General features: G+C 44.5%; 1 protein-coding gene across 1 annotated transcript in view; it reads right to left on the bottom strand.

The window, feature by feature from the left end:
• The window catches only part of CCDC85C (coiled-coil domain containing 85C), a 109,486-nt gene that overhangs the window by 33,739 nt on the left and 51,744 nt on the right, over positions 1 to 24,003 (bottom strand). Inside the window, 1 exon segment of the mRNA XM_050337271.1 lies at positions 8,096 to 8,172. Coding sequence (XP_050193228.1) covers positions 8,096 to 8,172 — 77 coding nt within the window.

Below are 24,003 nucleotides of genomic sequence, written 5' to 3'. Positions count from 1 at the left end.
CCTTCTCAGTTCTGTTTAATATTTTTATTGATGATTTAGATGAGGGGATTAAGTGTACCATTAGTAAATTTGCAGATGACACCAAGCTGGGGGGGGCGTGTCAATCAGCTGGAAGGCAGGAGGGCTCTGCAGAGGGACCTGGATAGGCTGGAGAGTTGGGCTGATTCCAACAGGATGAGGTTCAACAAGGCCAAGTGCCGGGTCCTGCACTTTGGCCACAACAACCCCTGCAGCGCTACAGGCTGGGCACAGAGTGGCTGGAGAGCAGCCAGGTGGAAAGGGACCTGGGAGTGCTGGATTGACAGGAAGCTGAACATGAGCCAGCAGTGTGCACAGGTGGCCAAGAAGGCCAATGGCATCCTGGCCTGTATCAGGAATAGTGTGGCCAGCAGGACCAGGGCAGTGATCCTTCCCCTGTACTCAGCGCTGGTGAGGCCACACCTGGAGTGCTGTGTCCAGTTCTGAGCTCCTCAGTTCAGGAAGGATATTGAGGTGCTGGAGCAGGTCCAGAGAAGAGCAACCAGGCTGGTGAAGGGACTTGAGCACAAGTCCTATGAGGAGAGGCTGAGGGAACAAGGGTTGTTTAGTCTGGAGAAGAGGAGGCTCAGGAGTGACCTCATCACTCTCTACAACTACCTGAGAGGAGGTTGTAGCCAGGTGGGGGTCGGTCTCTTTTCCCAGGCAGCTATGAGTAAGACAAGAGGGTATGATCTTAAGCTCTGCCAGGGGAGGTTAGGTCGGATATTAGGAAGAAATTCTTTAAGAGAGGGTAATCAGGCATTGGAATGGGCAGCCCAGGGAAGTGGTAGATTCTCCATCCCTGTCTGTGGCACTGAGTGCCATGGTCTGGTAACTGCACTGGTAGTGGGTCAAGGGTTGGACTTAATGATCTCAGAGGTCCTTTCCAACCTGGCTGATTCTATGATTCTTCTTTAGAACAGCACTCAGGGCAGGATGGGCATTCAAGTCCCTTTCTTCTGGAAGACCATTCAGATATTCAAAGCCCTCTGCTGAGCCAGGACTTAAACAGTCAGAGAGAATCAGTCACAGACAGTCTAAATTTCTATGAGACGGTTTGAATATTCTTTAAAACTCTCCTATAAAGACTTAGATTTGCATTTTTGGCTTCATGAAAACCAAAACAAAACAGAAAAATCTTGTCACAAACTTACAGTTTTCAGAAAAGACAGTTTTTTTCAAAGCAATGAATGATTAACATCCTTCCCATACTTCCCCAAGTTGTTTTCAGATATCAAACACTGAATCTTTCTTGAGCTGGGCTTGAATTTGGCATTTAACTCATTGCAACAATCTGTTTTTAAGCCTCTGCAGCTATTGCTTAGTTTCCCCTCAAGACATTTTTCAGTCCTTCTCAGATGGACTGATCACTGAGACTCTGTGTTTTTGAACCTCTCTACATGTTAGAAAGACACAAAAAGCTTCTTCCTCATAGCCTGATCTAACTTCAGTTAAGAGCTTTTTCCCTGACTCTGTCCTCATACGGAGAAAAAAGTGGAATCTAGCTAAATTATTACAAAGCTGGTTAAGCACAGGATATTACTAATCCTGTATTTCACAGCTGGAGGTTAAACTGAGCCTCATTAAACCCAATGTTCTTGCTTATCCACAACAGAAACAAATGGGGCATGGCAGAGCTTTGTGTGTGTGCATCTCTCTCACACACACTCATACACAAAAATTCAGCTCCAGTCCTTCCAAAATTTGAGTTAAGTTGCCAGAAATTATACGACTGTCTCAAATTTGTAAGACTCAATCAACTGAGTATTTCTTTGTCTATCTGTTAATCAACTTCTGGATCCAGATCTTCTTGAATTATATTTCCTAGGTTTTTAGGAAACGCTATTTATACTCTCATAAAATCCCTGGATACCACAGACTACAACCCCAGAACACACAGTGCACCATCCAGATGTCATTACAAGTTGCAAAAGCTCATTTCTGTCACTGATCATGCATTTTAGATATGCATGAATGCAAGGTGAATGCCAAGAGAATATTTATTTTGGTAGGTAGCAGCCCAAGACCCTGATGTCCAGAGACAACAGAAGGAACTCCATTGTCTTAAAGGGCTTAAAGGTATTTTGGATGCACATCTGAGACATGTCTGAATTGCTTTTATAAAATTGTACATCTCTTATTTGGGGAGGAAAAACATTTTATTGAATAACTGCATATTGTTTACTTACATCTCAATCTATTGGATAGCAAATTGGTCAGATCAGTCTTGTCATTTTAATTCATAAGAGAAGGAGGTGAAATGAAACACACTTGGACATCAGTTGGTTTTGCATGCTATGTTTTCTTGAAGATTCTACTGCCACAACTAAGGAAGCAACATTTGAGGGATCCTGTTAACATCTTTTGCATTTATGTATGTAGGAAATGCAATGCAAGTTAGAGGCTTAAATCATAGTTTTGAGACTGGTGTCCTGAAAGGTCTCATGAGAGAAGGTCTCATGAGAGAAGGTCTAGTTCTGCTAGAGTTGTACTCCAAAATGCATGGAGTCCTGTAGGAATTCTCACCATTGACTTGAAAAGAATATTTGGATGTGACCCCAAACATGCATCTCCTTTTTTATTACTTAAAATTAATATGCAGCTAAACATTTAAACACTGCCTACAAATGGTAATATAGTAACTGAGGGCACGTCCCCTTCAGTATTCTGAATTTAAATGGAGACCAACTGCCTGGAAAGCTTTCATGTCTGAGTTCCTCTGTATTACAAAAAAAATCCAATTTCCCTTGTGAGACCTTAAATTAAAGCAATTATACTTATCCTCCTCACACACAAACAGTAGGTAGACTTTGGGGAAATTAGACAGGTTTGTAATTCTGTTCCTGTCGTGGTGAGTGTGTGCAATGCTCCTGGCACAAGCCCCGGCCTCACAACAAACCTCCAGAGCCAATTCACAGAGAGGCCCAAAGTTAAGACCTTACAGCAACTGAGAGCAAAGAGGCAACTCCACAAGCAGGAAATGTTAATGGCAGACTTGGCACAAAAGCAACTGATAATAAAACAACATAGGAAATTGCAGTCCGACTCTCCCAGAGCCAGCCAGCACATTGTGGGCAATTTCTTTTTCTCCTCCATCCTCTGCTCCTAGGGAAGAGATCAGGCTCTCCACTGAATGGCATTTACATCTTTGTTCATTGCAGTGCTAACAATTACAAGGCTCTTTTCGATCCTGCAGTCCAGATTTCCCCCCCTTGTTTTCAGAGCGCTATGCTGGAAGCTGCCTGCTGAGTCCACAGTTGTGCCAAGATCCCACTTGACTAAGAATTGCAGCAGCCTGCAGATGCCCTGGCCATGGAAGCTCCCAGCTCAAACACCTCAGCTCTCTTTTAATAGCAGTGTTTACAGGCATTGTCTATTATCATTTTACTATCTGTGCAGCTGCAGCCTTCTTTTAATTTAGGCTTAGCATGCAGTTTTTTAAAAATAAAACCAAGCACAGTTTTCAAGAACTTCTAGGGATGCTCTAAAGATCTTCCAAGGATACTCTAAATCCCAGTCAGCTAGCAGGCAGATACTGAACTGCTGTGAAGTGCTGGTGATACTGAAGTCTATTTGGCAATTTTAATTAAATACTCTTATGTTCTTCAGAAATCCCAAGGGTTGTCACTCCATAGAGAATTTTTTTTTAACTCTGCTCGACTCCAGGGGACTTGAAATTTTCCCTGAAAGATGCACCAGGACTTCACTGTCAAATACCCAGTTACTCAGAGCCTCACCTGCCCAAAAGTCTGTTCTGTTCAAAGCTGGGCTTTTTGAAAAAATGATGTACAATATGCCCTGGGCATCTTCGAACAGAAAAATGCCTCTGGCATTTTTTTTCTGCAGGGAAAAGCCAGACACCGCTCAGTTGAGACTATAAACCAAAAAGAGTCCTGACAACCAGCTCATGGGGCACAGTTCTTAGTTATAAGGAGAGAGAATAGGGTGATGAGTCCACAAAGCCTATGAAATTCAGTTATAGTTGAAAGTGCTCAATCCTTGCCATTGTACAGAATGAGCTGAAAAATGCAAGACAGTGTGAAAGAATAGCCAGAAGTTTGTCACTGTTATTATCTCTAAAATGTATGCATTACTTACAAAACTAACCAGAATTGACCTTTGGAAATGTCATAAACACAGGTCTCTCTAACCTTTAGGGGAAAGTGTGTAATTAAAAACTCCTGTTTAGTTCAAGGGTCAGTGTGAGATGGCTTAAGGGGTCTATTTTCTACTTGAACAACTTCAGCTCAGGGGAATGCTTCAATGTGGTCTCCCACCTCAGGGGTTATATCTTAGCATCTTATATGGAAGGTAACCTCACCGAGTCAACCACATACCATTAAAGAAAGGTTAACACCAGCTCTCCTGAACACTTCCCACAGTGACACAGAGGAAAATGAGGACTTCTCCCATGTGATGTTGCACAGATTGACTGCATGAACACAGCAGAACTCAGTGCACTTCTTCCCTGGAGGATTTGAGACTATAAAAGTGGTGCCCACAATACTCTCCAAAGCCAACATACAACATTCCTTGGAGCTTGCATTCATCTTCTTCACACTTCAACTAAAACTTCCAGAAACCAGCTACACTTGTGAGAAAGGCTCACACTGTCAAGCCCAGGACATAGAGGCCCCCACTTGGCTCTGTGGGGTCTTTTCCACTGTGACTACACCACAGACACCTACCAGCACTGGAGAGCAGGACTGAGGGGCCTTTTCTGGTAGTGGCATTTGCTACAGCATCTCCCAGAACTGCTGCCAGAGATTTTGCCAGCACAGTCATGCCACCCAAAAGAGACCATGACTTTCTAGCTAACATGGCCATGCCAGCAAAACATTACAGTTTAAACTGAGTAAAAAGAAAAATTAAAAATCAGAGTAATTTCTCCTCAAAGGAGAATGGGAAGAGTGATCATTACTGATGGGTTAGCAAAATCAGAAGCAGCTCATTTCCCAACTGGAAATACACATCTCCTCCCCTAGAAAGCAAAACATGTCAAAACAACAATAACAAAAAGTCCTATATGGCTATCATAAATAACACTCCATCTCCATTCATTTTCCTCCCATTGCAAAGTGTAGCTTGTGAGATGGTATTTCTTGATCTCCCAAGAGTAAGAAAAGCTCTCTCCATTAACCTCTTCAAATAAGTCACTAGAAAAACAAGAAGTGTGAATCCCAGCACACCTTTGCTGCAGGTAACATGCACAGTGCAGAGCAGCTGCCAAGCACAGGCTGGAGAGCTTTTGACTTTCCCACTGAGGCTTTCTTCCAAAGTGCTTATAGAAAAAGGTTATGTCGGGAATCAGGAGAAAAGTGCAGGTTTGGGACCCCTGTACCAACTTAATTCCACATCAAAAGCGGGTACAAAGACACCATCTCTCAGCATTACTTCACTCCAAAGATGCTGAGGAAGATAAGGCAACAAATCTCGCTCAGGATGCATCAGCCAGCAAAGGGGTATTTTGTGTCACTGGCCACTGGAATATAAATCCTCCTGTAAAGCTTGCAAATATCCCTTGCAGCACCAGCCTTCTCGGGTTTCTCTGGATGAAGCACTATTTCAGCTCTATGTTCAGCACTTGGAAGGAAGCCAGGAAGACTTCCATAACCAGCACTGATTTGTTAATCCCTTAATGCACAGGCACTGTTTGTTACTTAGGACGTCAGGTTTCATCGCTCCTCAGCACGCTGGTGATAGAACTTCTTGACACCAGGCTGCAAATATTATTGTAAAGTCAATACTCCCAGGGAGAAAGCCAAGCTGAGTTAAAATGTGACTTTGGTGTTGACAAGCCAGTTTGGCATTACAAAGTTCAAATGGCCAGGATCACCTGGCAACTTTCAAAACAGAAGGAAGTTTGCCAGGATCCTTTTTGACTAGAGGCTTATCCCAAGATCCGCATGGTAACAGCTAAACACTTTCCAATCAGACAAAGCAAGTAAGAATACAGTAAGTGGATTATATTTTTTGGGGGCAAGTGCTGGGAGCTACATGTACATATGCACGTCAATTTGTATCTATACAGATTTTCCTAATCTTTCTCATTGAAAGAGAAAGAAATTCCAAATCTGGGTATGTAGCATGACAGATTGGAGGTGATGCAGCTCAGTATTCCCAGGGAGTTCATCCAGGTTATGGTAGCTTCAACACTTCTGTTGCCCTAAGGAAAGCTGACTCCTGGCTTACAATAAATAGCATGATCTAAAATAGGTCAGATCCTGGTCTTTTTGGAGGGCCATTAAGACATCACATGCAGGCTGCACAGCACATCACAGCCAGGGTGGCACCACTGCCTGCTGCTGTTGGGGAGGTGGCAGGCCTTCTCCAGAACACAGAGCTATTTTAAGGTCATTTCTCTCCCTCCTGAATTCAAATGTTTGTAGTGACACAGTCCGAACAGTGATGACACCTGTGTGGAGGAAAAGGTACAGCTTTCACACCCAAGACAGCACAGAGCTGAAGGGCTGATGCATGAGCCTGAAGCAGCCTCACACACCCCAAAGCTAACTGGGCTTCATCCTCCCTACGCAATAAGCCCAGCCAGCTATTCCGCCCCTATTTATTACCATCATTAATTACCAACCACTTTTTTTTTTTTTTCACCTCATAAGGCAGATCAGACAGAGCAACGTGCTCGGCTGTGGCAGGACAAAGCTAGGCCAAGGGCACATCAAGCCCATCCCCAAATCCATGCACATCCCAACTGTCCACACGCAGTCCATCTGCTTATCAATAGCTCCAATTAAATAGTCTCGGGGTTTCGACCGCCACCAGACACCAGCCCGCACTCATGTTTGGGAGAAAGACAGAGGAAGTTAAAATTAAATTAGCAATTGATTAATACACGAAGCAACTCCAAAGCTGTTGAGTAGAGTACTCTTTTGGGGTTTAACCCCTTGGTGCCCTATGAGTTTTGTTTCATGGCTAGCAATGTCAATGAGTACACTGGAAACATAGGAGAACCTTTTAAAAGGCTCACCATCAGATCAAAATGTGTACTTCAGAAAAAATAAGGTTTGAGAAAATTATTTTATTGAAATTTCCGTGAGCATAGAGCTCTTTATTATTTTTGTTTGCTTATTTTAAATGGGAATGTTTTAGAAACATGATCCTGGAGCACTCTATTTTCAGATTCAGCAAAAATGAAGAGCACAATATAAACTGGTAAAAAGGTATTTTAAAAATATTAGAAGGCCTATTTTATTTCCAGTCCTTATAATTGGAAAGAATCTGGAACAAAATCACTGTGAAACTCAGTGCTTGAAGTAAGAAGCAAAGTATAGAAAAAAAGCCTTTAAAGTGCCAGGAGGGTAGAACATAACACAGTGGAAGAATGCAAAGGAAAAGAAAAAAAGAGTAACTTTTCCAATGGTTTAAATAGACAGTGTTTCACTGAATGCAGCAAAGTTGCCCCTGTTTATACCAACTGCTGGGTTTTACCGGGGATCCAGAGGACATACCAGACAGAATAACTGCTTTCTTCCCACTGTTTGACATTGCTGTATAAAGACAGGTAAGCACCAGGAGTAATCAAAAGCCCAGTGGCACGTGGACTAGACTTTGAAAGGGAGATGCAAGCAAAAAGTGCCACTTTAGAGAGGTCTGCTCGGATTTAAGTAAGATCTCAAATAAAAGCTAGGACCCCACACTGCACAAAACTATTCCCAAGGCTGTCCTTTGACTACAGTCTCCACTTTCAACAAGATAAAAGTCAATGTAAATGGGCAAGCAAGACAAAATCCTACAGCAAGGGCACAGGCAGCACTGGACTCCCACAGCATCCCCAAGAGCAGCAGTGGATCAAGGAGCTCTGCAGGGAGGCATTAATGGATCTCTGAAACACACACGGACACTAACAGAGGATTCTTCTTTTTTGTCCTATTATTCTTTTGTTTTTAACAAAAGCAGACCAAATTGTATCTGTGGGGGTCAATATGAAAAGACCATTATGTTCCTCCTGGGTAGGACATTTACCAAAAGCCCTTGTGCATTCAAATGGGCAGTCAGACACAACCACATGGAAACCCTAGAACCGAGCCACACTAACATCTATTAGGTAAAAAACACCTACCTGGGAAAGAAGCTTGTTGTCATCCTCCAGAAGTTTCACTTTTGTTTCAAGTTGCCTGATATAGTTGGAAGACGAATCTTTAGGAAAAAAGAGAAAAAAAACACATTTAAGCTTCTTGTGTTACAGGCAAGCATTGTCAAACAGTAAAATGTTTTCCCACTCTGTGGAAGGCAAGCTTGGGATAGACCTAATGAATAAAACCCCATGTATAGGGTGAGGAAGGGAATGTATCACAATTTTTCTTTCACTAAAAAGTTGAGATTCAGCAATAGCAGTATCTTCTGTGGATTCTTACTGGTGCCACCAATTTGAGCAGTGGGGGGATACAGAAGGAAAGTGAAGTTGAAATACTGTGGTTTGTATTTTTATAAAAGTAATTTCCTGGGTTTGAAAGCAATTCTCATTCATCTAAAATGCACTAAAATACTCCACAACAGAACAAGATGTTTCCTTTTAGGCTTGAATAAACAACCCCTCCACACACGTGCCTTTTTCTTTCAAAAACAGCTGAAAAACTCACAAAAGTAAGCTGTTGGCACAGCTCTACGAGGTCACTGCCACAAATTCCAGTGCTGTAAAAGGGGGAGAAGTGTATTCAGCAAGGCCACAGAGCTGCAGCAGGCACACAACAAGTGCCTCCCCAGGACATCTGTTTTTTTAGTGGAAGCACGTGACACTAACCAGAAAAATACCAGGACAATAAAATACAGAATATCCTCACATAAAATGGTAATATTCAATCTGAAGGAATGTAATGGCCAGTTTACCACTGCAGTAAGATAGCAATACCAGACAGGGTGGCCTGTCATAGAAGATAAGTTGCTGGAGAGCATTGTGGGTGGCTTTCTGCTCTCCAAAGCATCTGGCTTTTGTTTTGAACTGTGCTTTGAAGCAACACATTTGCAAATTTCACAGGGGAGAAAACAAAAGAACCTCAGAAAACCTTTTCTCCATTTTCATTTAAGCTTAGTGAGTTCCTTCCACCCACTTGGATCTTTGCAAAACTTCTCCTCCATTCGTAATTTGGGTAGCAGAGGCCACGAGTTGTTACAGCAGGAGGAAAAGAGTTTTGCAACATAAGCATATGAGAAACCCCAAGCATCTTCCACACTGCTAAAAGGGCTCTGAAAGGTGGAATTGTATTTTACCTCATTTCATTTACTATGGCAGGACTGCAAAAGACACTGTTCAACCCCAGGACTTCTCGCCGAGCGTGAATTGGCGAGGAACCAGGTGTTAACGAGGGCACCAATGCTCGTGGATGTGTACTGCCTGTGGCCAGCACCTTTCAGGATCAGCCCCACTACAGTGAGCAGGCACCACTGGCTGCAGCCCCACACACACCAACACAGACCCACGCACACGTGTGAGGCTTAGGCTGGCTCTGCGCTAAACAGCTTCTCTCTGCCTTTGCCAGTGCCTGCTGAACGCACTCCACACTAAGCCTGAATGCCTCTTCTTGGCCACCCTGGGGACAGTTCAGCAGAAGAGCTAGCGTGCAAGCTGCAGCTAATCACTGAGAGTGCTTTGACCATTCAAGAGAAAAACTGGAATATGCTTGAAAAAGTGCTACCATAGACAAGTGCCAAACCGCACATAAAGGAACAGCAGGAAGGATCCGAGTCAAGTGCCTGTCTAAAGCACAAACACTTTCAGAGGAAACATGCTCACTTTTTTGTCTGGATCATGCTTTGTCCAAACCCAGGAAATCCAAACAAGTCCTCACGAAAAAGGTTAAGAAGACACCGTAGGAGGCTACACCAGTTCAGTGAACAGCTTAAGTGGTTGTAAGGTTCAGAGCAGTATCACCCTCAGCTGCAGGGACCACAAACTGCCCAACCACCACCCTAACATAGAGGGAGTCTCCAGGTCAGATAAGAGAGTAAACCAAATAGGTTATAGAATCAATTTATAGGTTATAGAATCAATGTACAGCACCTTCCCTGTGAAGGCCTCATGTCAACAGCACCACAAATTTAGCCATGCATATCTAAAGGTGGTGAGTAGAATCCTGCAGTAGATCAGTGCTGAAGTCAGCAAGATTTTAGCATCAGCTTGAACAACTTCCTGAATCAGTAATGAACCTGTCCCCCAGCAGGGTGTGAGGAGAGTTTGAGATTGTTAAATATAAGGCCAGGAGGACCATGGACCCTTTGGTCTGACCTCCTCTGTGCCCCAGGCCACCACACATGGTTAACTTACCCCTAAATTCGGTCCAGTAATACCCATTTGGCTAAACAGTTCCAAAACCAGTCTCCATATCTGTTTGAAGACAGACAGAGACTCCACCACTTCCACCTGTGTGCTGGATACAACAGCTTCCATTGGTAGATCTGGTCAGATTAAGGTGTCCTTCCCACCTGCACTCCAGCCTCACTGATGCCCTCATAGTGCCAGGGCAGCAGCAGAGCCGAGTGTCTCTACACAATGAATGCAATAACACTGATAATACACCTGGTCCTGATTTTTACCTCAAAGTATCTGGGCATTCAACGCAGCTTCAAGGAAGGATTCAAAGCGATGTCAAAGGTGAGGCTCAATCCACACCTGCCTGGGAATCAGAGCTATGCCTCTGGACCAAGCACAGTCTACGTGTGCACAAATTGCGCAGACAGCAACACTTGTACAAACAAGTGCAGAAACGACAGATAATGACAAGGAAGATCCAAATGTGATGCTGATGTGACGCTGATAACAGAGACTCCACAAGAGCCATAGCACAGACTAAGCCTGTTAGCCCATTAGCAGTCCAAGCCTGTTTCCCAAGCACCAGGTAGCCTGCTATGTGCAGTGCCCCCCCTTTGTACTCTCTTATCACTACTAAGTGTTTATAGTGTGGACTACCACACCACATTGTGTGCAAAGAGCATCGACAAAAAAAAAAAAAAAAAAAAAAAAAAAAGAAAGAAAGAAAAAATCTTATGGGAACTATTTCTAATGCAAAAAAGCCTTTTTTTGCAGTTCTAAGCCCATGGAGGGCAGAGAAACTGTAGAAGGTCCATTTCAGCAGCTCTGAATTCAAGTATTCAAGTGGGAAGTTACTCAAAGTGGAGGCTGGCAACCCAAACCTCATGAGCAACCTCTTCAACATGTGCTAGTGGCAGGTTCCATCACTGCTAATGGTTACAGGAAATTTAGGTTAAGCAGATGAATGGTGACACAGAAGCTGTTGTGTTCAGGTCCTGAATCCTGCATGGACCAACTGGCTGGTTGATGGAAAGACCAGAGTAAGACTGACAGAGAAAAGGAAAGGAGAATTATCTCCACTTTATGGTTTCATATCCCTTATCAAAAAAAAAGGGTACTCTTTGGGAAGGCAAGCCCTGCATCCCCAGGAGCCAATGCACACCACAACTACCGCCAGTCTTGAAAGCCTGCTCTGAGACCTGCTAGAATTCTTCAGACACCACTGTTCAACACCAAACCACGTCTGATGTCTGACCTCAGCCAGAAAACACCCTATGGCAACATAAAACATACATTAAAAAAAAAAAAAAAAAAAGAAAGAAAGAAACAACAAATTAGCTGTTTAGTCAGCAGAAGATGCTCCATCTTGGGCAAAGGTTGAAACAGTGCTCAGAGCCATCACCATCCTTGCTGTACCCTCAGAGATGAATTGCCTCCATCTTCTGGACCTGCCTATGTGGAGCTAGGGGCCAGATGAGCCATTTGCATCTTGATCTCAAGTTGAAAAAAATCTCATCATTCTCACAGCAGCAAGTAGTAACACTGCAGGGCTGAGCAGCAAAACCCCAGGCTAGGTCTCTCCCATGTTAGATCAAAAAACACATTCCCAACATTTTTCTGCCTCTGACCTTCTTCTTATCAGTGAGTTTCCCTCCTCTCTTGCCTCCCCAGAGCCAGGAGACAAGGACAGCCCCACTAACCCACCCAGGAGAGGCAGCAGAGCTGGATCACTGACAGCTCAGACCCCCTCATCCCCTTTCATTAGAAATAAAAGAAATGGTCCTCACTGCCTTGTCAAAGCCTGCTGCCAGCTGTGAGGAAGGCTCCACCTTCATCAGCCAAATGCACTCTCTTCAGTGGCATGAGCAGCTGCCACAGCAGGGTACTGGGGCACACTTTCCCACTCAGCACCCTCCCTGTGGCAGCCACCACACTTGGTGCAGAAGAGGAAGGCAGGGAGAGAGGCAGAGGCATGCCCAGGCTGCCACCTGCAACAGCAAAATGGATGAAAACTATGATCACCAGCAGCCATCACTCACTTCCACAATGTAAATGCTTCAAACTAAATTGTTCACAGAGATGTAAAACCTGCAGCCCCATTTCTTTACTAAGCCTTTGGAAAACTAATTGGATGCAGTTTTATCTCCACAAGAGGTAGAAGAATCACATTCCAGCCCAGGAAGGAGCATTACTGTTATTATCCACACTCCTCAAGATTTACTGTTCTAAAAAACATACTCCATCTGGAATGGGATGTAATTCAACTTGGATGTAATCTAGCTGAGTAACTTTTCTCTACATAGATAAACCACTTAATACTCATTACAGCTAAATGGAGGTAAGACAAATCACTCGACCTTGTTTTAACTCAACGGCCTCTGAAGAGAGCAGGGAACTGCCTGGTTCCTCAAGCTTTCTAAAAACATAAATTAGAAATTGTTTTAACAAACAAAACAATCTTTCAGCCTGCAGAGCACAAAACTGTATAATTTTAAAAGACACTTGGAGACACTGGAGCCTTTCTGATTCTCATCTGAGATTTCAGAGGAATCTGTCAGAGGGGTAAATATGATGAATTATACATTTATTTTGACAGTAGGAAATTTATTTTCCACTCCTCCAAACCACAAGTATGCAGAGCAGAGGTCTGCATGGTAGCTACATGGTTGTGATCAAGACACTTTTATTTAAGACCTTTTCATAATGAGGCATTAGCAGTTAAAGGAATGTAAGAAAAAAACGTAATCCCTTTACTTAGGCCAGTTCACAGCAGAGATGCCAGAAAAGGTTAACGTAGGTGTCCATGAGATGAGGAAGCTGCTGAGAGCCGTTCTATGGGACTCACTCACAGCAGGACAGTCCCTGCTCCAGCCTAGGCAGTACCAAACAACGTGGTAAGAAGAGACTTGAACCAACAGAGGTGCTTTAATCTTCCTCCATGGCACCCCGCTGGGGTTTTGATTTGGTCTTACTGATTTGCCTTTTTGCTATAGAGTGGGGGTTGTCCAGTGTCCAGCTGGATGGTAGGTCAGGACCCTGGTGCCCCACTGACAGCACTGACCACACAGGCACCACAGAGGTGCCCCACATCCCCAGCAATGAGCCTGGACACCCGCTGCCTCCCAATGCATTTTCCTCCCAGAAGCTACTTTTACAGTTAAGCACAGCTATACCTTGTCAACGTCCTGAAAACAAGGCTCTTCTTGTCCTCCTATAAAGCAGCATCCCTAAAGGGATTCTCCCAAACCAAGGGTGAAAGGCACAGGAAGCTCTGCCAGGTTTTCACCTTGTGGCCAACTGCCTTCTTTGCATGATGGGGCGCTGACATTTTCACTTCCTCTCCTTCCATCAAAGATCATCTCATAAAAAGGCCTTCACCTGTGCTCAGTAAAACACTTTGCTGTTCACTGGCAGTTTCATTATCACATCTCTGCTCTTCACCACCATATTTCAGATCCATATTGCTCTACTGGTCTTGCTTCTTGACACGGACAAGCAGGCTGAAAAATGAGCCAGTGGTTACCTCTTGTAAAAAAGTTGATTTATTAAGGCAACACCACTCTTTCAGAGCAGTTGGAAAGCAGATGGAACTCCTATATCTTAAATATTGTCATTAAAGGAAACTATTGAGAGAGATGGACAAACCCTCCACCACCCTTGCTTTTTCCTAGCCAGCACCGATCTTTCTGCTCTTACCAGCAAACCCCATTCCCAATGTCCTATTTCAGACTGCAATGTAGTGCAAGTTTTCACATCAGGCTTAGCTCAGTGGATGGTTCAGGTTGTAGCTTTGCATGATATTCTGCAAGCAAACCATATCAATCACCTTGTCCCACCACTGGTTCTGTTGGAAGCAGTTTCCTCTGCACTGTGCCAGCCAGCACTAAAAAGGTGGCAGGAGGGCATTTGCAGAAAGACAGCTAAGGCCAAATCTTGAGTATTTCCATAGCTGAGGTGCTGCAGCACATTTACTGAACAGACACTGCCTTAGACTGTGCTAAATAAATAAAATGCCCATCTGTAGCATCCAAAGCCACCCATGATAACATCTGTCTAAGACTGGTAGGATCAGGCCTCATTTTCAAGGTGCAGGAGATAGTTCATGTATAGTGCAAATATTCAAATACTAGTCAAAACAACAGCAAAGTGTGTTGCGAGTCCAATGACCAATAACAAAGAAATATGGTCTCAGACTAATACACATACTTTTTAATTCTAACAAGCCAGTGGCTATGCACTGGCAACATGGCTCCGTTGCTGCAATATGCTGCTCTGACAGGATGGAGCATATGCCACTGCAGCTATTTAATTAACATTTCATAGCAAGCCTCCAACTATGAGCTCTCAAGTTTTTCAAGACTGTATGTTCCCAGCTCAGTTTCAGTTCATCAGACCTGTCTGGGTGCTTAGCAGCCTCAAGCTGGCCTGTAACAGTCTGGTAAGATCTCTCCTGATTTTGGCTGTTACAGCTCACTATGGTGACTTCCACCCATGACATCATCTCTGTGCACAGGAAAACATCTGCCCACAATGACCACTGCCAGGAGCTCAGGAGCTCCTGTATCTTACCAGGATTTCATTAGGAGGTGGCTGATAGATAAGGACAAGTACGTGTGTGGACCCATTTACTGCAGCACGGTCAGGAGAGAGCTGTCTTATCCCATTAGAAGGTGGACACCAGTTTCCCCTTCCTTGCTTGGGTGACCTGTACATGACAATCTTTGTGGGGGTTGTCCCTTTATCACAGCATAGCACAGCAGGAACCACTGGAGAATGCTTGCATCTGAGGATGTCTAACCCACTCAAACTATAAAACCTGTTTAACAGGAAGGTGGTAAAACATCTTGTCATCTGAAAACACACTTTCCTGCTCCCGAGGGGACAAGTGGTAGCTGCTCTTCTGCTGGGAGTGGGCAAAGACAACAGTACTACTGTGGCTATCCAGGGCTTTCCATGGTTCCCCTGTAAGCCTGTGTGCAGAGGACAGCACCTTCACAGGCAGGCTGCTCAACAGACTGCCTCAGCCCTGGTTATTAATCAGTACTGGTTGTCCAGGTTTCTTGGGGAGATCTTTCCTGCTATCTCCCAGAAATTTTGAAGGTAAACAACCATGGAAAAAACGGTGTTTGTTTTACAAGTTCTGTTTAATGGCTGACTGTGGGCATCATCCTGAGAACAATCAGTATAAGTTTTCAGTGGTTCAGCCTCAGACTGAGCTTTCAGTCTAGAGTGAACAGACTGTAATTAGATTCAATAAGCAAACAGAGCAATAGAAATATTAATGTCCAAGACACACACAGCCAGACAGTCTTGACTAATGTGTGTATAACAGAGGAGAGCTGATTTACAACCCCTGCAGCACTCTTGCTCCCTGCACATGGAAGCATGTCATGTCTGAGGAAGTAGATGCTCTCCAGATCAACTCCAGGGGCTGCACTAACTGCAACACCCATCACAGTTCAGTGACACCAGGCAGAATTCAGGTTTTCCTTGGTCCCTTTAAGAAGCCATTTGCTGTGCAACCATGTAGACATACTCAATGAATTCTGCCTGAATGAAGAAAGGAAAGGACAATTCTGAAGAAAGTAGGACAGTGCTCAAATTGCAGGTGGATCAGAACGGTCTCCCTTCCAGACACTGTGAGGCTAGCATTTCTTCTACCAGTGGTTATTAGTTGTTATGAAGGGAGAAGACAAAAGATACAGAAGTTGAAGGAAAGACAGCAGAAGATCAGACTGACTATTGGCTGTGATGCTGCACTCATGGTAACTTGCAAAACAGGGAAAAATGAGCGACACCAACAGACTGGAGGGTCTTTGATTGCCTGGTGCCTTAGTCCACATAGCTTTATTCAAAAAGCTTTGCTTCCCATGTCAGAACTGCACTGTAGCAGTGCAGAATCTTCTGCTGTTGCCAATCTCAGCAGAGCAAAGCCATAGCCCGTTGACCGGTGCCAAAGCAGTGAATTAGGAGATCATCATAATCTTTCTTATCCTGTACCTCTCTACTGTTGCCACAGATGGGCAAGGGCTGATCTACTACAGTATGGCCTGAGAAGGACCTTCCATGAGAGTCTAATTTTAGAAACAGAGAGATAAAACCTTTTCTTTTGATAGATCTATGGATTGCTTCTTGTTGGTGCCATGGACTCCTTGATCCACATGAAGGAACGTCCAGGCTCCCTGCTCGAAGTTTGGGTCCCAGCAGCCAGTTGCACTGGACTTTCCCGTGGGGGAAGAGAGAGAGGTGAACAGAAAGTTGTGTCACCAGTGCTCATTTGGGGAGCAAAGCTGCAAGTCACTCACTACTAATGGGATTCTACAGCTTTAATGATTACGAAAAGGTTAAAATGACCTGCCAGGCACCCTCAGCTGTTTAAGCCTCTTTTCCTTCCTCGTGCTGCTTTAATCTTGATAGCATGATCACGTGACCAGGTCAAAAAAAGCCCCAAAGCCGATTAGTGTCTTTCCACTGGCTACAAAGGACTCAAAACATTTGGGATGGTGTGGATCTTTCAGAAAGAGTACCCTGCTTTGTTCCACAACCTCCTTTTGGGGGCACTGACAGACGCTGCAGCATCTACAAGTCAGCAAGAGAATACGGTCCCAGGGGAAATTCCCTGAAGCCGAGGGGACAGGTTGTACTCATTTCCACTTGCATCAATCCAGTTACTTAATTCCTCCCTCCCACTGCCAAAACCCAACCCTTCCTGTCTGACTTTGGGTGCTGCTGCAGTAGCTGCTGTTCCTGTCTCTAAAACATCAGTCAAAGGCTCAGCCTGTCCCACTGCCAGCATGCTCTGCTCACAGCCTCTGCTGGGGTCAACCCAAACTTTTGTGGCAGCATTCTTTGGTTCCTCATACACAGAAGTCCTGTGAGAAAGAATCTCAGGGGCTATTGCAATTTGCAAACTGGGCATGAACCAGTTGTCAGACTGAGGTAAAAGCAGTATCTGGGGTTGTCTCACAATGTAGAAACAAGAGCCCTGTATGTACCAAGGCAAAATAATCCCCCTTCATCAGTGTTTTTAAAGATCTTGAATAGGGATCTGTGTCCAGTTTTAGGCATCACGCTTCAAGACTCATGCAGACTAATTGGAAGGAATTCAGGAAAGAAATAAGGAGGATCAGAGTGTGGAAAGTATAATCTAGCAGGAGAGCTTGAAGGAATCCAGACTGTTTAGCCTGGAGAAGAAAAGACCAAACACAGATGCAGTAATGGATTCAAATATGTAAATGATTGTCAAAAACAGAAAAAGTGAATAAATTGTTCTCCATATCTATCCAGAAAGAGCAAGCTCTCTAGTAACAGAGATATTAAGGAGCTAGAAAAGATTGCCTTGGAAGGTGGTGGAATTGCCACTGATGATGAATTTCACAAGCAGGTTAGACAAACGACTGTCAGGAATAGTTTAGGTAGAACCGAGTCTGACGTGGGGCAAAGGGACAGGTTGGGTGAAACTGAGAGCCCTTCAGTCCTGTTTTCCAAGCCTACCCTGTACAATATCACATGAGAAAAACCTGGGTCTATTTAATTTAGATTTCAGAAAGCAAACACCACCGTCATTTAGAGGCAAAAATAAAATCACTATGCAGCCTCTGTTGTCATGTCAGATTCAGCAATCTGAAACCATCCACATCCTTTGGTTTTCCATCACTGGCAGAAAGTCTCACCTAACTGCACGGTGACTGGCAAAGAAGAAAGCGGGGATGCCAAGACTGTGTGAAGAAGAACAAGTGATGGGGTAGGGCTCTCTGATACTACCAGGATGTTTGCAATAAAAAGGTTATATTTAAAGGTTTTATTTATATATAAACCCACCCAAAAAAGAGGGGTTTTATCTTTAAGAGTTATCGTTTCCAGCTTTTCCACATAAATTCACAGTCCTAAATCACAGAAGGCCAACATGCACAAGGCTTGGTATGACTATAGTAACAACATATGGTCTCTAGACGAAAGAGCTTAAAAAAGAGGAGGCTCAGTGTATGTAGGCAAGCTGGAGAATGCCAGGAAACCACGTGGATTAGGAAACAGCCTCAGAAACACTGACAGTCCAACTGTGGTCAAGGCTCATTGACATTGTGTCAGAGGAAAGGGCTGGAGAAGGCTACGGAGACAGCTGAGTCCATGCCCGCAAGTCTTTGGGCAGCACCGGAGAAAGTGCGAATTTGAAAACTGAGGATGAGGGAATGGAAACCAGGTTGTCTTAAGCTATTTTAATAGTCCAGAAACCCCCATAATAAGTTGCTAACTTCCCCCGAAACTACCTTCTGAGGCCAGAATGTAGTTGTCAGAAGCCCAAAGACTCTTGAGTTCACAGTAGTTACACCAAAAAGAGTTGTAAATGAAAGTCAAGTTTGGTTCAGAGTCCTTTGCCACCCTATCACAGTTGGAAAGCTCTGGAAATAAGGCCAATCTGAAACGTTTGCATGCACAGCTGCTGGTTATCTCTTACAAATCCACTGAAATGAGTGCAAGTGTATTCCAGAATCTGCTCCCTGGTCTCCAATTTGCACTATTGCCACTTCACTTCTCATCAAGTAGAAATAGTGAGCATCCACAATCAGCATTCTTCTCTTTGATCTCATCACACTGACCAAACCTGCACAGGATGTTTGTTCCAAAACTGAACACATCCCAGCACATGCAGATTTGATCCCACTCTCTTGCAGTTGCAAAGCTCCACCAGATTTGACAAGACCTTTGCTAAAATTTCTCCATTTTTACGGCAAACTTCTAACCACTGATGGTTCAAAACCCGGTGAGAAAGACATCAGGTTAATTCAAAGCCTTCTGAAAGAGAACAGTTGTGAATGAGCTTTGCTTTGAAATTTTAGGTTTGTCTGAATCCTTACATGTTCTCCTGGATAGATTACCACTGCCTCCTAGGTAAGAAGCCCTGCCAAGTTTCAGATGGCTGTAAAATCTTCTATTCAACACTACATATAAATGGTCCAGTAGGTTTTATGCAGAAGTTCCCACTGCTTTTGAAGGAATCCTGCTTAGAAACTGATAGTACAAAGCAGTGCAGCTGCAGAAGGGCTCTCTGAAGTTTACAAAACTATTTCCTAAGCAACCTTTGGGGGGAAAGGCAGATTACCAGTTTAATTGATGGGGGTTTTCTGTTAAAAGGGTAAATAAGATCTTAAATAGTTGCAGAAGTCTTCCTTTGCAAACATCAAGTTGAAACTTAGGCAGGCTTGAAAATGCATTTCTGGTTGTAAATCTGCTCCCCCTTTTCGCTTGGGAAGATTCTTCTGGACAATAAACACAGCGAGCTCAGGAGAGGGCTGCATAATTATTCACTCCACACAATGGAAACCAGCCTTTCCAATTCGGTCCTCAACTGTCAGGAATCCAAGCTGCGTGATAATTAAAACTCAAAAATCCTCTTCCATCCAGAGAGAAATTTAACTTTCATTTCCATTCCTCAAAACACCCCACTATGTTCAGGAAGCCCCCTATTAAAAAAAAAAAATCTCATAGATGCAAATGATGCCCTTCTGAGTACTGACAGGAAAAATTTAATTGGCAGTGAGGAAAAAATAATGATTAGGTTAATGAAAAATAGGCTGTATTGACTCGGGCCACTCGACCATTCCTGATGAGGGTAAACAGCCCCCCTCCTCCTTCCCTGCTCCCCTCGCCTTTGTCTGCTGCGCATGGCAAGGCTGAGAGCAGGAACGCATTCAAATGCGATGCCTCGTTGGGAAAAGGCTGGAGTCAGATCAAAGTCCTTCCACCCAGGGGCCCACCAGAGCCCGACTCTTGTTGAATGACCTCCATGTGCCTGTGAATTCATTACTCTCCCCACCCCTGCACAGGCTGCCCTACATCCCATCTTTAGCCTCAACACTGTCTGCCCCCACGTCTCTCCCTGAGCCTACAAAAGTGCAAGGTAAGCAAAGGTGCTCATGTTTTTTCCTAGCAAAAAGCATTTTATCCAGTTATGGTTGGTATTTATGCGCAGGATGGCTGTTCCCAGCCAACAGCACTCATTCCCACACTGGGGCTGCCAGGGGAGGGCTCTTGCCCAAGTGATGAGGAAGATGCCTGACTTCATGGTGTCACCCACTCTTGCCATACTGTTGGGATGAGGGCTGATTGGGAAATTTTAGGCAAAGCAATTTTTTGTAGAAAAACACTGCTTTATCAGAAGAGCATTTTCTTATCACACGCACTTGATTTCATGTGATTTTTAGCTCAGGATGAAATTTCTTGGTCAGACCCTCAGAGAGAGAAGGGGAGAAAGCCTAAAATAGCTGTGAGTCCGTGGCTTAAGGCAATCACCAGGAAATGTCTAAATCCCTGCACACTAAGCTCTTCTGGAGTTGGGGATTGTATGTGTATATGTCAAAGATACACAAATTTCTACAGCCGTGGATATGGAGCTTTGGTAAATTGCAGACAGAAACCCCACACCCGGTCTTATTTGCAAAAAATAACTGCAGTTATAGAGCCAGTGGCTCCTGCCAGCAAGGATAGGCACCTGTGTGGGTCCCAGCATTCACCCACAGTTCAGTTTTGGATCTCTGTGTATTTTGCAGTTAGCTGGTTTAATGTGCAGGACTCTCCCAAAGACCCAGTGTTTGGGGAAGCAATGTTCTGCTGCAGTCCAGAGCAGGATACCCTCTTCCCCTACACCCAGTCCCCTCTGATTTGGGGGATTTTCTGAGGTGTTTCTTCCCTTGCCTGGCTCCTCCTTTCCAACCAGCAGCAGAAAGCCCTCAGCTCCAAGCTCTCTTATTGTGGGCTGTAGTTAAACATTACATGCTGTAGCTGCCTAGTAATTTAACTCACTTTTAAGAAACAAAATCCAATGCCAGTGTGATCATCAGAGGAAGGTGTGCTTCTTCCCAAACATTTTTAAGGACTCAGTACAGACAGCAGAAACAACTACACATAAAAAATGACAAAGTATGTACAGTTAATTCACGGTACTTCAGTGTCAAGCTGGAAGATGGCATGGACCCAGTCCTTGCCAGCTTTCACCTGAGAAAAAAATTCAACCAAAAAACCACAAACAACTGTGGCACAGAGGAGACTATTTATGCCATCAAATTACACAAAAGAGCAGAGACTGTTGCCTGTGTTCTTACACAAGGGTGGAGGGAAATCTTGGTTTTAGAAAAGAGCAGTGCCCCTGCTCCTACCTGCAGACCTTTCCTGCCTGCACCCGCTGCCCTGCTGTGGGAGTCAGCAAGAGGAAATTAAACAGGAGAAGGGCTGTCAAGTGTAATGTGTTGGCTATGCCAAACCAGCACGGCCTTTATGAGGGCCAGCTGGGAACAGCAGTAGGCCAACCAAAAATATACTATAACCCAGAACTGAGCAGAACAGGGACTCCAGATACCTCAGCAAGTGACATGGGATAGGGCTGAAAAATCTGAATACAGCAAATGTATAATTAATGACTGGAAAGAAAGGCTAGACAATACATACCCAAGAATTTCCTAATGCATAATGTCAAAAGTGAGTAGAAACAAGGTGAAGGCACAGCTTACAGTGTATCACTGGGATGGATTGAAATAATGGGACAAGGGAACAAAGCCTGTCTTAAAATAAGTTAATAGCACAATGCTACTACAATAAAAATAGCAGAATCATTTAGAAATAGCAAGTCTATCCTCAGATAAGTTTCCCTGGTAGCTGTGACTTGCTCTTGTCCATGCTACCACCCCGATCCAGCAGTTTTAGGAAGCACCCTACAAAGCTTGTCTTTGCCACCACTGATCCCTTCCAGGGATGCTGAGCAACCCTCACTGTGAGGGAAAGCGGCCCGGGAGCAATCACAGGGAACTGCACCATCACCTTGCCTGGGGCAGCAAAGAAGAGCCCAGGCATTTGGCCCCTGGGTAAAATAAAATCAATCCTGCAATGATTCAGAGGGCAGACAATCAGAGGAGACTTTCTGATCCCTCAAGCCAAACAAGTGCTCGCACGGCTTTGCAAAAGGCCTGTGCAAATCGTTGCCATGTTTCTCTGAGGTTACATTCAAAACTAAAACTATGCAATGCAGCCATCTTTCTCTGTTATTTATTAACTGGTTTATTGTCTCTCAAGGCCTTTGGACTGGCAGCTGACCACTCCCTGCCAGGCAGGTTAACATGTGCTTCTCTGAGTCTTCAAAGCAGCCTTCATAGCTCACTCTCGGCCTCCCTGTTCCAGCTGTGTGCCCATAGGATCCACCTCTGCATGCTGGCTTTCAAATGCATATTCTGTATTTCAGCCCTGAAGAGCAGGCTCTCAGCAGTGTGGATCCCTGCTCAATCCATAATGTCACATTCGTCAGTAGGTTCTGGTTACAGACACCATGGCAGAGCTGAGGCAAAGGGAAGGAACACAGAAAGGAACCCTGTCAGGAATGTCTTCATTCCCAACCATGTATTTGCAGGCATCTCCTGTCTGCTCTCTGCAGAGGGTCACCTGGGGCTCCTCTGTGTCCACATCTCAGGACTATCCCAGAACTAGTAGAGGCAGAGAAGATAATCTTATTTCCACATGATAGTAAAGCATAGGCCCCCTAAAGCTGCTGATATCCCCTGTCTACACCCCAAATAATAGGTGGGTTCATTTTCTAGGAGTGCACACTGCGCAGAGATGGGAAACAAATAGTTCACCCAAAGATAAAGGGGGTTTCTTTGGTTCAGGCACAAGGAGGATGAAGGAAAATGCATGGACATTCAAGGTAAAGCCATTCATAAAAGCGTAAAGATGTTTCAGGTCATCTAACACAGAGGTTCCCAAACTCACATTCTTGAGAGGTATGTCCTATGCCCTCCTTACAAGCCAGACATTGTTTAGAAATAGCATTTTGAAAGACCATGAAAATTAGGGGGTGCAATACCTACCAGAGCCCTGACTCACACCAGGACAAGTCTCAGCTGCTGGCTTACTGGTAATTTCTTGCTTTGGAGGGCAGCAGCTCCCAGCTCCCCAGAGTTCAAACCTCAGCTGAAGACCCTGCAGTCCCCTCCACCCCTCCCAGAAATGCACTGTCCCTGGGGGGAAATGATGTCTCCCTGAAGCCCCCCAAGTCACTGATAAAATCCATCTCCTCCCCAAAGCCAGATTTTTCTCATGTTGTCATTTAAACAGAACCCAAGTCAGTAAGCGCCCATTGCTTCCCTTGAGAAACTGTGCTGCAGCCTAATAGCTTTCACCTTGAGGAAACATTTACTGACAACTTTCTCCTTCACCTAATTTCACCCCGTTAATCCTGGTTATACAGGCTGGAGCCACCCCACACCACGCCTCCTCCACCCTGCAGACAAAGGGGCTTGATGGGTGCATCCCCACTGAGGCTGCTTGCTCCGGCTGCCAGAAAAGTGGAGACCCAACCCTCACACTCCCTCACTGCAGCTCAACTTCCACAGGCATGTGAGAAACGCCTGGGAAGTTGCTTGCACAGAGGGATTTGTCCTTCCCCTGCCCCCCCTTCCCCCGCAAACATTCTCTGAATGCAGTTTTAAATGACAGGTTGTTCCTGCCTTTCTCTAGGAAGTGCTTTGCAATGCCAATCTCCATCCCATGAACGCACAGCCTGCACAGCACTATTTGTGTTGACCAACAGGAATTTAATCAACCAACAATAATAAACTGGGTAATACTCAATTGTATGAAGCCGCCAGTCAGATGAAAGGATTTACAAAGGCTGGATTGATCTCCAAGCCCTGGCAGCTTTCCCACGGTCCCCCACTAATCTGCGGAGCCAAAGAGAA

This window comes from Myiozetetes cayanensis, unplaced genomic scaffold (assembly GCF_022539395.1).
Source record: "Myiozetetes cayanensis isolate MyiCay16 unplaced genomic scaffold, myiCay2020 scf6-25, whole genome shotgun sequence".
NCBI lineage: Eukaryota > Metazoa > Chordata > Aves > Passeriformes > Tyrannidae > Myiozetetes > Myiozetetes cayanensis.
This window is presented reverse-complemented; position numbering and strand designations above follow the sequence as displayed.